The sequence below is a fragment of the Cebus imitator genome, unplaced genomic scaffold (assembly GCF_001604975.1).
Source record: "Cebus imitator isolate Cc_AM_T3 unplaced genomic scaffold, Cebus_imitator-1.0 Scaffold318, whole genome shotgun sequence".
Lineage (NCBI taxonomy): Eukaryota > Metazoa > Chordata > Mammalia > Primates > Cebidae > Cebus > Cebus imitator.
The window spans coordinates 2,447,341-2,459,982 of NW_016107633.1; the positions used below are offsets into that span (position 1 = coordinate 2,447,341).

Below are 12,642 nucleotides of genomic sequence, written 5' to 3' on the forward strand. Positions count from 1 at the left end.
TGCTCTGCCATGGTGCAATCTCAGCTTACTGCAACGTCCGCCTCCTGGGCTCAAACACAACCTCCTAAATAGCTTGGAATTACAGGCACACAGCATCACACCCAGCTAATTTTTGTATTTTTAGTAGAGACTGGGTTTCACCATGTTGGCCAGGCTGGTCTCCAACTCCTGAACTCAAGCGATCTGCCTGCCTCAGCTTTATCAAACTGGTAGGATTATAGGCGTGCGCCACCACGCCCGGCTAATTTCTGTATTTTTAGTAGAGCTGGGGTTTCACCATGTTGGCCAGCCTGGTCTTGAACTCCTGACCTCAAGTGATCTGCCCACCTCGGCCTCTCAAAGTGCTGAGATGACAGGCGTGAGCTGCCGCGCCCGGCTGTTTCTTTTTTGAATGGTGGGAGAACGTGTGATTTCTTAGCTTTCCTTTTCTGTACTTTCCAAGTGCTCCTCTCTTTGTCTGGACTTGTCCCTGAGCCCCTGGGTCCTTCGTAACTGCAATGTTGAGAATAGAGAGAGAGCCTGGGGCTACTAGCTGTGGGGGGACTGAGTGAGGGAAGGAGCCGTCCAGCTGCACATCTGAAGGTGGAGAAGGCCTTTGTGCGGTCCTCCTCCTCCCTCTGCCTGTGGTGGGGCGAGGCTGCTTCCATCACAACAGCAACAACAGGAACAGCAACAGCAGATTAGCTCAGTGGGCAGCCACTGTGGCCGTGTTGGCGAGGGACCTCGGGCGTTCTCTCTGCCAGCAGGTCCCTGTGTGGGGACAGCAGGTGTCTATGTCCAGCTGGGGCACCGTTGGGCACACCCTGTTCTGTCGAGGTGGTAAATGGCACATCTCTGTAACGTTCCCCCGAATTGTTTTTTCCAGGTCTTAGTACCTTGCAAAGGAAGCCTGCCGAGAGGCATCCAGTCTACTTGTCAGTTTGAGTCCTACATTTTGATACCTGTGGAAGAGCATTTTCAGACCTTAAATGGAAAGGTAATCATTTCTTGGTGGGTTGGCCAGGGTCACCTGTGCGGTGTTTGGGGGCAGAGGGGAGGGAACAGAGTCCCGTTCTCAGCCTTTCACTGCTACTGGCAGTGGTGGCATTTGACACGCACTGCAGCCCCGTGGGGAGCTGGAGGGACCCTGCCTTTGTGGTGGAGGAAAGGGAGGTGGTGATAGTGAGTGGGACCCCAGCTGCTGACTTGGAGGATGGGAGGCTCGGGGCGTCTCTCCCTGACCCTGTGATGGGTTTCTGCCGTGAATTGCTGGAACACCTCCTCTTTGCCGCTGTCTGAGCCAGAGGAAGCTGTTTTATCCCAGTGTCGTGAAAAGCTTGTCAGTTTCAATGTCCTATTTCCCAAATAGGACATCAGGGATGAATATTTTAGTTTTTAAAAGCTTTGTTTCAGCTGGGCATGGTGGCTCACACCACTGCACGAAAGTGCCATGTAATCCCAGCACTTTGGGAGGCTGAGGCAGGAGAATCACTTGAGGCCAGGAGTTTGAGACCAGCTTGGACAACACAGTGAGACCCTATCTCTGCCCAAAAATAAAAACAAAAAATTAGCCAGGCGTGGTGGTGTGTACTTACTTGTAGTCCCAGCTACTTGGGAGGCAGAGGTAGGAGAATCGCTTGAGCCCAGGAGTTTGAGCTTGCAGTAAGCCATGATTGTGCTGCCACACTGTAGCCTAGGCAACAGAGCGAGACCCTGTCTGAAAAAAAAAACCCACCCAATAAACAACCTTTTCGATTTGAAATAATTTCATATGTTGTAGTAAAGTTCAAAAAACTCTTTTTTTTTTTTTTTTTGAGACGGAGTTTCGCTCTTGTTACCCAGACTGGAGTGCAATGGCACCATCTCGGCTCACCGCAACCTCTGCCTCCTGGGTTCAGGCAATTCTCCTGCCTCAGCCTCCTGAGTAGCTGGGACTACAGGCACGCGCCACCATGCCCAGCTAATTTTTTGTAGTTTTAGTAGAGACGGGGTTTCACCGTGTTGACCAGGATGGTCTCGATCTCTTGACCTCGTGATCCACCCGCCTCGGCCTCCCAAAGTGCTGGGATTACAGGCTTGAGCCACCGCGCCCGGCCCCCAAAAAACTCTTAAACATGCCTCCCCTTAAGCTGTTAATGTTCTTGCCACATTGGTTGGTTTTTATCTCTCTTGACACATATCATTATTTTAAATCTTTTTTTTTTTTTGAGACAGAGTCTCGCGCTATTGCCAGGCTGGCGTGCAATGGTGCGATCTCGGCTCACTGCAACCTCTGCCTCCTGGGTTCAAGCAATTCCCCTGCCTCAGCCTCCCGAGTAGCTGGGAGTACAGGCACATACCACCATGCTCAGCTGATTTTTGTGTTTTTAGTAGAGTTGGGGTTTTGCCATTTTGGCCAGGATGGACCTCATGATCTGCCCACCTTGGCCTCCCAAAGTGCTGAGATTACAGGCATGAGCCTCTGCGCCTGGCCTGGATCCTTTTTAAATGTTGCAACAGAAAAAGCATTGAGCTATTTCTTGAGTGGAAGTCCTGTGTTCTTTATGAAAGAAAAAGTAGGAAAGCTCTCCCTGTGTAAGAGATGGAAATAATCTGTTGCTGCAGTGTACCCAGGGCTGACTCCTACCTGCTGCTCTCTGCACGGCTCACTGTGGTCATGGCCGGGTGCGGGGCCAGACCAGCCATGCAGAGCCCGACTCCTGCCCTCTTTGTAGAGCTGGGTGTCCAAAAGAGAACGGATCAATTAAGAGGTAACTGACAGCTGGGGGTCAGCAGATCTGTGGCAGGAAAACAGCATCGTGTCTCGTGAGCTGCAGGGCAGAGCAGACACACTGACAGCCCCATGCTTCCTCTCCCTGTCACAGCGCCACAAGCCTCGCCTGCCATGTCTGAGCACAGTCCCCGCCCCAGTGAGGACAGTGTGGCCGGGCTGTTCTGACCCCGGGGATGCTAGGGAAAACAGGCCATTCCTGAATGGGAAGAAAGTCTCCCCCTGTCAGAACCTACCTGCTTCCGCTTTAAAAGCAGAACAAAGTGGAACAACACAACACATATCCCATGGTTAACGTCAACAGTGAAAAACGCCGACATCATGTGCCTTCCACCAGGATACACAGAGGGAGATAAAACACTCCTTTCAGGGTATTCCTATCAGAAATGTGTAACTGTAATGTAATTGTCAAGACGCATCAGACAAACCCTCCCAAACATGGAGGGAAAGTCTGCAATACAAAACAAAAATGTCAGTGTCCTGAAAGGCAAAGACAGACTGAGGCACTGTTCCAAGCAAAGGAAACTGAAAAGACAAACCGATGCACTGTGTGGGTGGGCGCAGTGGCTCACGTCTGCAATCCCAGCACTCGGGGAGGCCAAGCCAGGCGGATCACCTGAGGCTGGGAGTTCGGGACCAGCCTGGCCAGCATGGTGAAACCCCATCTCTACTAAAAATAGAAAAATTAGCTGGGCATGGTGGCGGCGGGTGCCTGTAGTCCCAGCTACTCAGGAGGCTGAGGCAGGAGAATTGCTTGACCCTTGGAGGCGGAGGTTGCAGTGAGCCATGATCGTCCCGCTGCACTCCAGCCTGGGTGATGGAGTGAGACTCTGTCTCAAAAGAAGAAAATAAAAATGATCCAGGTATTTTGTAGCCACAGCTACTAGGTAAACAAAGAGGAAACATTTTCGTATCAAAATGAGCAAAACGGGAGAGCATGTGTGCCCACACTGGGGTGAAGGCCATAGGGTATGGTTAAGTGCCACACGAGGGGGGACAGGCTGAGAGCGGGACATGGTTGCCACCGGCCGCTGGTGCAGTGATGGCTTTCTTGTTTGCAGGATGTCTTTATACAAGGAAACAGGATTAAATTAGGAGCTGGTTTTTCCTGTCTTCTCTCAGTGCCCATCCTCTTTGAAGAAACATTCTACAATGAAAAAGAAGAGAGCTTCAGCATCCTGTGTATAGCCCATCCTTTGGAAAAGAGAGAGAGTTCAGGTATTCGAGGAGGAAATACCCTTTTCTCCTGTTTTAGAGAAATGTGTTTGTTGAACTTGTTCCTGACTTCGCTGTCTAAAGGTTAGGCAAAGCCAGTCATGGTGGCTCGTGCCGGTAATCCCTGCACTTTGGGAGGCCAAGGTGTGAGGATCACTGATGCCAGGAGTTCAAAACTAGCCTGGACCACATAGTGAGACCATGTCTCTATAAAAAAATAAAATAATCAGGCCGGGCACGGTGGCTCTTGCCTGTAATCCCAGCACCTTGGGAGGCTGAGGTGGGCAAATTACTTGAGGCCTAGTATTTAAGACCAGCCTGGCCAACATGATGAAACCCCAGCTCTACTAAAGGTACAAAAATTAGCTGGGTGTGGTGGCACACACATATAATCCCAACTACTCGGGAGGCTGAGGCAGGAGAACTGCTTGAACCCAGAAGGCAAAGGTTGCAGTGAGCCGAGATCACGCCACTGCACTCTATCCTGGGTGGCAGAGTGAGACTCTGTCTCAAAAATAAAAAGCAGGTCAGGCGCGGTGGCCCATGCCTGTAATCTTAGCACTTTGGGAGGTCAAGGCGGGTGGATTACCTGAGGTCAGGAGCTCAAGACCAGCCTGGCCAACATGGTGAAACTCTGTTGCTACTAAAAATACAAAAAAATTAGCTGGGTGCAGTGGTGTGCGCCTGTAATCCCAGCTACTTGGGAGACTGAGGCGGGAATATCACTTGAACCCAGGAGGCAGAGTTTACAGTGAGCCAATATTATGCCACTGCTCTCCAGTGTGGGGTACAGAGTGAGACTTCATCTCAAAAAATAATAAATAAGTAAAAAAAAAAAATTAGCTGGGCATGGTGGTGTGTGCCTGTAGTCTCAGCTACTCAAAAGGCTGAGGTGGGAGGGTCACCTGAGCCTAGGAATTCAAGGCTGCAGTGAGCCATGATCACGCCACTGCACTCTAGCCTGGGCTACAGAGCAAGACTCTATCTTTAAAAATAATTAAAAAAAAAAAAAAAAACAAATTATGTTTTAAAAAAGGTTAAACCTCCTGGAAAATACGCAGGAGCCACATGGAGACCTAAATAATTGTTTTCAGTGGTTCCTCCTAGAACTTAAAGCCACTGAGCTTTGGAGGTGTGGATCGGGGCTGCTGTTGCACAGGCTGGGCACTGCACACCTCCAGGAGGCAGCGTTCACAAAGACCTCAGCCTGCCTGCCTGTGATCCATGTGGGATGTGACTGTTGCCCCCTGAGTGGTACAAAGCAGTAGCCCCGGCTTTGTCTCTGGGTCTCGGCGTCAGGGCTGGCTCTTACAGCACCGGGCCCCAGCATTGTGCCTCTTTGAGATCTCGTTATTTTTAATAAATAATAATTCTTCTTTTGCCCCAGAAAATTGAGATAACAATTAATGTGCTGGATGCACACTAATGCTCTTAGTGTCAGGAATTGGGGTCTTGCTCATCGTCCCAGATAGTTTGTTTTTGTCCCCGGAAGAGGCCTTGAGAGGACCAGGCTCTCTGGACCCCAGGGTGTCCTGTAACTGGGCTATTCTTGTGCAGTGTCTTAAAATAAGGACATGTGCCCTTCTCTCCAGAGGCCCTAGACCCTGTGGGATAGGACAAATAGTCAGGAACCAACAGAGGCTTCAGCAGCCGGCCTGACCTGTTTCTTTTTTCAGAAGAGCCTTCGGCTCCCTCAGATCCCTTTTCCCTGAAAACCATTGAAGATGTGAGAGAATTCTTGGGAAGACACTCGGAGCGATTTGACAGGAACATCGCCTCTTTCCACCGAATGTTCCGAGAATGCGAGAGAAAGAGCCTTCGTCACCACATAGTCAGTAGCCCTGCTGTCCTTTGCCTGGCGTGCCTGTCTCGGTTCAGTGCAGGGTGCTGGGAGCCCTCAGTTTCCTCCAGAACTGCTGGGTGCTGCCTCACTGTTTGAAGTCTTTTAAAAATGTTTCTCTCTAGCTATAAAAGTAGTTTAGCTGGGCATGGTGGTGCAATCCTGTCTTCCCAGCACTTTGGGAGGCTGAGGCAGGAGGATCCCGTGAGGCCAGGAGTTCAAGACCAGTCTGGGCAACGTAAAAAGACCCCATTGCTACAGAAAATACAAAAGTTAGCCAGGCATGGTGACATGCATGTGCGTTCTCAGCTACTTGGGAGGCTGAGGTGGGGTAGTCCAGGAGTTTGGGACTACAGCACGCTATAGTCACACCATTGCACTCTAGTCTGGGCAATAAAGTGAGACGCTGTCTCTAAAAAAAAAATGAAGTGGGCCAGGCGTGGTGGCTTACGCCTATAATCCCAGTACTTTGGGAGGCCAAGGTGGGCGGATCACAAGGTCAAGAGATCGAGACCATCCTGGCCAACATGGTGAAACTCCATCTCGACTAAAAAGACAAAAAATTAGCAGGGTGTGGTGGCATGCGCCTGTAGTCCCAGCTAGTTGGGAGGCTGACGCAGGAGAATCACTTGAACCTGGGAGATGGAGGTTGCAGTGAGCCGAGATTGCACCACTGCACTCCAGCCAGGCAACAGAGGGAGACTCCGTCTCAAAATAAATAAATAAATAAATAAAATTTGAAAAACAAATGAAGTGATGTAAGTCATGAGGAATTATAAAAATGAGTACTATTATTCTCTGTGTTAACCCCAAGAGGAAGCTTCTCCTGTTTTTAGTGCATATACACCTAAAAAAAAAAAAAGTTGAGAAAAATCATGTAATTGACTTGATAAAGTTGTGTTAGCACCTGAAGCTCTGGGCAAGTTACGTGCTCCGGCTCTCACATCCTGGCCTTGCGAGTAAGGGTGGCCTGTCCCTCTGCTCTGTGGTTTAGGACTCAGCGAATGCTCTCTACACCAAATGCCTCCAGCAGCTTCTGCGGGACTCTCACCTGGTAAGCAGGAAGGCTTCCGAGAGGGCGAGTGGCGGTGCGCCCCATACAAATCCAAGCCCTTTCACTGTGCTTCCCTTGCCCTCTAGAAAATGCTCGCCAAGCAAGAGACCCAGATGAGCCTGATGAAGCAGGCAGTGGAGGTGAGGGTGGGGCGGAGAGGCTGGGAGGTCCTCCCCGTTGCCCGCTCACACCCTGAATGGGGTCTGTTGATTCCACAGATATACGTCCATCATGAAATTTACGACCTGATCTTTAAATATGTGGGGACCATGGAGGCAAGCGAAGTAGGTTCCCAGTGATTATCACCCAAATCGGAAGCTTCCTTCTGTGCTTTTTGAGAAATGTGAAGCTTCGTTAATATCTGTTGTTAGGATGCTGCCTTTAACAAAATCACAAGAAGCCTTCAAGATCTTCAGCAGAAAGATATTGGTGTGAAACCGGAGTTCAGGTAAGGGTTTGCACTGCAGTGGCTTGGCATCCTTGGGGGCAGGGGTGCCGTCTTCTCCCAGAAGCAGGCCCTCCTGGTTGCAGAGGTGACGCGCCGTTTTGACATGGTTAGTTTTGAGGAGCACTGCAGTTACTGGCAATCAAAGATAAAGGCTGCTCTTTACAGGTGACTGTGTGGCCGTCCCCCTCCTGCACTGTGCCCCAGCATGCTGGCTGCATGGGATCCACTGGGCACGGGATTTTATGCAGCTGGTTCCCAGGCGGGCATGTCATTCGGCCGTGTGGGTTCTGCGTGCAGGGGGCATCCCACCTGCCCACCCAAGGGAACCCTGCCACAGAGGCACCTACTTAGGAGTTAATTTAAGTTTCCTTTTTAAAATTTTAGTCGTTATTATTATTTTTTTTTGAGATGAAGTCTCACTTTGTCGCCCAGGCTGGAGTGCAGTGGTGTGATCTCAGCTCACTGTGACCTCCGCCTCCCGAGTTTAAGTGATTCTCCTGCCGCAGCCTCCCAAGTAGCTGGGATTACAGGGTTATGCCACCACACCTGGCTAATTTTTGTACTTTTAGTAGGGACGAGGTTTCGCCATGTTGGTCAGACTGGTCTCAAACTCCTGATCTCAGGTGATCCGCCCACCTCGACCTCTCAAAGTGCTGGGATTATAGGCGTGAGCCACTGTGCTTGGCCTAATTTAAGTTTCATCAGGTCACAAACATTTTTCACCCTCCCAAATCCTCTTTGGATTATTTCCCTCTTGGAATAGGATTTTTTTTTTTTTAAACTTTCTGGTACAGCTTTGTCACCTGGCAGCCTGAATGGGATTGAAGGCTGTTCTGTTTTGCCGCTGACTTGAGTCAGATGATGTCTCAGAATCTATTTTTGTTTTTCATTCCTTCTGGTTTGTCGTGAGAAGTGTAGACCCTGAGATGTGTTCTTACATCCAGGTGGAAAGGTTCTCTTACTGTTCTCCCAAGTTGTCACTTTCCAAATTATTTTACAGCTTCAACATACCTCGTGCCAAGAGAGAGCTGGCTCAGCTGAACAAATGCACCTCCCCACAGCAGAAGCTGGTCTGCTTGCGAAAGGTGGTGCAGCTCATTACACAGTCTCCAAGCCAGAGAGGTTTGTGCTTGGGGAAGGGGGCTTGGCCAAGGCCAGGGTAGATGCTACTTCCAGATGAAAAAGCAAAGGAGTGATGCTATCTTAAGGGATTTTATGGGGCTTGGCACAGGGGCTCGCCTCTGTAACTCCAGTGCTTTGGGAGGCCAAGGTGGGAGGATCACTTGAGGCCAGGAGTTGGAGGCTGCAGTGAGCTACGATCACACCACTGAACTCCAGTCTGGGTGACTGAGTGAGACCTCTTCTCAAAAAAAAAAAAGAAAAGATTAAAACAAGTTAAGAAAAAGTCAATAAGGAAGAGACATAGCTATGTGTGTAGATAACGGATGATCCTGAGTGTATCAAATGAAATAAACAGGAATGCATATGGTAGACTTCTAGCCAGCAGCATCATACAAAGAGGGGGACAGCTGTATAGCCATGACGTGATGGCAGGCTCATAGCTGTCCTGGACAGGCGTGCAGGAAGCAACAGCAGGAGCCTCTGGGAAAGAAGACAGGTTGGCAGTGATGGGAGGGACGTTCATAGTTTGCTCTTTTGTATTGTTTGAATTTTTAAATGTGAATGAATTACTTGAAATTTCACAGGGGAAAAATACGTGAAACTCCACATGGGCAGTGGACTCCATGTGCATAAAACGGAAGTGACCTTAGGAAGACCTTAGTGACTTTAGGAAGAAAGAGGCTTTTGGTCATGGCTCCTAGCACATCTTCAATTTGTGTAACTGCTGCCACCTCCCTGGGCTTCTTCACTGTCCAAGGGGGTGGCAAGGCATGATCTGCTGGGAGTTACCATCTTCTTTTTTTTCTTAAGAGACAAGGTCTTACTCTGTCACCCAGGCTGGGTACAATTATAGGTCACTACAGCCTTGAACTCCTGGGCTCAAGTGATCCTCTTGCCTCAGCCTCTCGAGTACCTGGGACTACAGGCATGCACCACCATACCTGGCTACTTTTCATATTTTTTGTAGTGGGGGTGTTTGCTATATTGCCCAGGCTGGTCTCAGACCCCTGGCCTCAAGCAATCCTCCTGTCTTGGCCTCCCAAAACACTGGGATTACAGGCCCATGTCGCTGTATCTGGCCTGAGTTATTCATACCTTGTTTGGCATGTGTTCTGAAAATGCTGGGCATTCTTTTCCCCCCTGAACCTGACATGTGATCAGGACGCTGTAAAGCAGCTTGTGCGATGGGATTTCCCCTTGGATGTATGATTTCCCTGATAACATGGCTTCATGAATTGCTCAGTGGTAGGGAGTTGGTATGCCTGTCGGTCCGTTTGAATCTCACTCTGGCATTGAACGTGTGTTTCCCATTTGCAGTGAACCTGGAAACCATGTGTGCCGATGACCTGCTCTCAGTCCTGTTATACTTGCTTGTGAAAACGGAGATCCCTAATTGGTAACATTTTCTGTTAAGTTACTCTTTTAAAAACGGCAGTGCGGGCCTGTGGTAGTTCTAGTGTGACTCTAGGAAAAATCCACCTTCGATTGGACACCTGTTATGAGCCAGATGCGGGGACTCCCCTCGCTTTATCTGTCCACTTACAGATGGGGAAACCGAGGCCCAGAGAGCTTACATTTCTTGTTCTGGAATGAGTGTCTAGGCAGCGAATGGGCAGAAAAAAACCCATCATCTGTCCTCTGGAACCCACAGCTCAGTTTACAGTAATCATCTTGCTAAAGACTACTTCCAGGAACTAGCTAGTGTTCCCATCACACGTGCTCTGCAGAGACCCAGGGGTCTCTGTTCCCATCGCACGTGCTCTGCAGAGACCCAGGGGACTGTGGTTATAGACCGTCTGACTTTAGGTATTTGATCAGTCACTGAAGCCAATAATTCTGTTTTTGCAGAAGAGGGACTTTGGTAGACAACAACATAACTTTTTTCTTCCTTTCATTAGGATGGCAAATTTGAGTTACATCAAAAACTTCAGGTTTAGCAGCTCGGCAAAGGATGAATTGGGATACTGCCTGACCTCATTCGAAGCTGCCATTGAATATATTCGACAAGGAAGCCTCTCTGCTAAACCCCCTGTAAGATGTCACCCCTGCTCTGGCCTTCCTGTGTGGATATCACGGTTCCCTGATAGGGTGCTGGGGTTTGTCTGTGGGCAGAGGGATTCTTAAATTGCCTCCCAGGAATGGGGCCTCAGCTGTTAGAGATCTGTGAGTCGTGAAAACCACTCAGCCCCCAGTTGGCGGTAAAAGCTGGTGGGTTATCATTGGGATTCACATTGTTAATATCCTTCATTAGTCCCCGTCCTCTCCAAAGGCATGTGGGTGCAAAGGGAAGCCAGAACTAGGGAATTTGGATTTCTTGACCTTGATAGGCAAGAAGTGATGTCACAGGATCCCTTGGCTGTCACTTTTCCAACCAGCTCTGTGGCTGGTGGCTCCTTTGCCTGAGTTTTGTTTGGGCCTGTTGGGCTCATTCCACCCTCTTGGCCTGGCAGGCTGCGCTTGGCTTGTGCTACCAGCCTGGATCCCACGCCTGCCAAAGGCGAGCCAGGTGTGGAGTGGCGAGGGGTGTGTGAGCAAGTGTGGGTTCTGGCCACTGCACACAACCAGGCGTGCTGGCTGAAGTGGGGTGGGCAGCTCCAAGGTGCTCGTACGGGGTCCTGCTCCATGCAAGGCTGCAGCTGTGCCTGGGAGTGCAGGCCTTCCACCCTGCCGACTCAGTAGGGATTGGGGCTCCGGCTGTTCCTGGCTCCTGTTGGCCCTGCAGGGTGCGCAGCCGCGGCTGCACCTCCTCGCCGCAGCTTATGTCTTTGCAGCAGCCGCTCCCGATGGGCCGCCGCTACCATCAGTGAGACCGTGCAGTTTGAGGACTCACTGGCCTTGCCATTGTTTCTTTGGTTGGTGGTGAGCATTGGCTGGGGGGTGATGACATTTCCACATGGATCTGGAGAATCTTGAACCACAATTGGCCTGCCGGCCTAATTCACTACATACCAACGAGTGAAACGTGATCGTACAGAAATCACAAAGTTGAAATCAATGAAATGAAAAGATCTCTATGTTACAAGGTGAGAGTGCCAAGGATTGAACATTCATCTTTGTCAGACCTTGATGTAGAATCTCCCAAGACAGTGATGAGCTAAAGCACCTGGGAGACAGCATCGGCTTATCCAGGCGCCCTCAGGTGCGGGCATTTCCACCGAATTCATTCATTATCAACACATTCATGCATTTTTAGTCTTTTTCCTACTCATGTATATTTTACAGAATTGAAATTATATTGTGTACTGGGCCGGGCGCCGTGGCTCAAGCCTGTAATCCCAGCACTTTGGGAGGCCACAGCGGGCGAATCACTTGAGGTCAGGAGCTCAAGACCAGCCTGGTCAACATGGTGAAACCCTGTGTCTATTAAAACTAGAATTAGCTGGGCGTGATGGCAGGTGCCTGTAATCCCAGCTACTCAGGAGGCTGAGGAGAATTGCTTTAATTCGGGAGGCAGAGGTTACAGTGAGCCGAGATCATGCCACTGCACTCTAGCCTGAGTGACACGGTGAGACTGTCTCAAAAAAAAAAAAATATATATATATATATATATATGTGTGTATATGTAGTACTGTTTTCTCCCCCAGAGGAATGGCTTTATTTTTCCTTATAAGAAGACCAATTTTGCTTACAAATAATATTTACAGTATATAGAATGGCAGTGAAGATAACATCTGCCTTTTTTCTGTGCATACATAATTGTCTTTTTTTTTTTTTTGAGGAATGTGAGCCAGCGTTTTATTCATTCATTCCTTGCATGTGAAACGCTCCTCGGTGACGTCCTTGGCCCGAGATTCTTTGCCATAGTCCGTAACTGCTGCACCACTGCTGTTGGCCCGTTCGGAGGGTCTCCACTGTTGGTCGGTTTTATGGAGCCCGTACCCATTCCCCTCGTTTCTCGTTGTCATCAACCTTAATTAGTTTGATCTGGTGTTCAGCACCCAGCGTGGCACACGCAGGCTCATTACAGTTGGCTGCAAGCACACCAGGTTGGGCTCAGCGCTTGTCTGAGGCTTTGGCAGCTTTGCAAATTCCACGTGCTAGGCCACTGTGGATGAGGGGCGACCTTCAGCACCCCTTGTAAAGCAGTGTTAATGTTTATTACACCGCCGGCAGCAATGTCTTCCTCGACCATGGCGGCGGGTCACAGGTACAGCAGTGCAAGGCCTTCCCCGGCCACGGCGGCGGGTCACAGGTACAGCAGTGCAAGGCCTTCC

The 12,642-nt window shown here is 49.8% G+C and overlaps 1 protein-coding gene and 1 pseudogene across 6 annotated transcripts in view; one reads left to right on the forward strand and one right to left on the reverse strand.

The window, feature by feature from the left end:
• Positions 1 to 7,176, reverse strand: part of LOC108286420 — a 15,979-nt pseudogene extending 8,803 nt beyond the window's left edge.
• ANKRD27 (ankyrin repeat domain 27) overlaps positions 1 to 12,642 on the forward strand; it is a 72,597-nt gene that overhangs the window by 24,224 nt on the left and 35,731 nt on the right. For 3 of the 6 annotated variants that reach the window (XM_017504260.2, XM_017504261.2, XM_017504262.2), the window contains exons 3-12: positions 866 to 976; positions 3,811 to 3,967; positions 5,641 to 5,795; positions 6,799 to 6,858; positions 6,945 to 6,998; positions 7,077 to 7,142; positions 7,230 to 7,306; positions 8,307 to 8,428; positions 9,746 to 9,824; positions 10,327 to 10,459. In XM_017504260.2, the coding sequence (XP_017359749.1) occupies positions 866 to 976; positions 3,811 to 3,967; positions 5,641 to 5,795; positions 6,799 to 6,858; positions 6,945 to 6,998; positions 7,077 to 7,142; positions 7,230 to 7,306; positions 8,307 to 8,428; positions 9,746 to 9,824; positions 10,327 to 10,459 (1,014 nt within the window). The remainder of the gene's footprint in view (positions 1 to 865; positions 977 to 3,810; positions 3,968 to 5,640; positions 5,796 to 6,798; positions 6,859 to 6,944; positions 6,999 to 7,076; positions 7,143 to 7,229; positions 7,307 to 8,306; positions 8,429 to 9,745; positions 9,825 to 10,326; positions 10,460 to 12,642) is intronic. The other 3 variants (XM_017504263.2, XM_037729853.1, XM_037729854.1) reach the window with 3 other exon arrangements.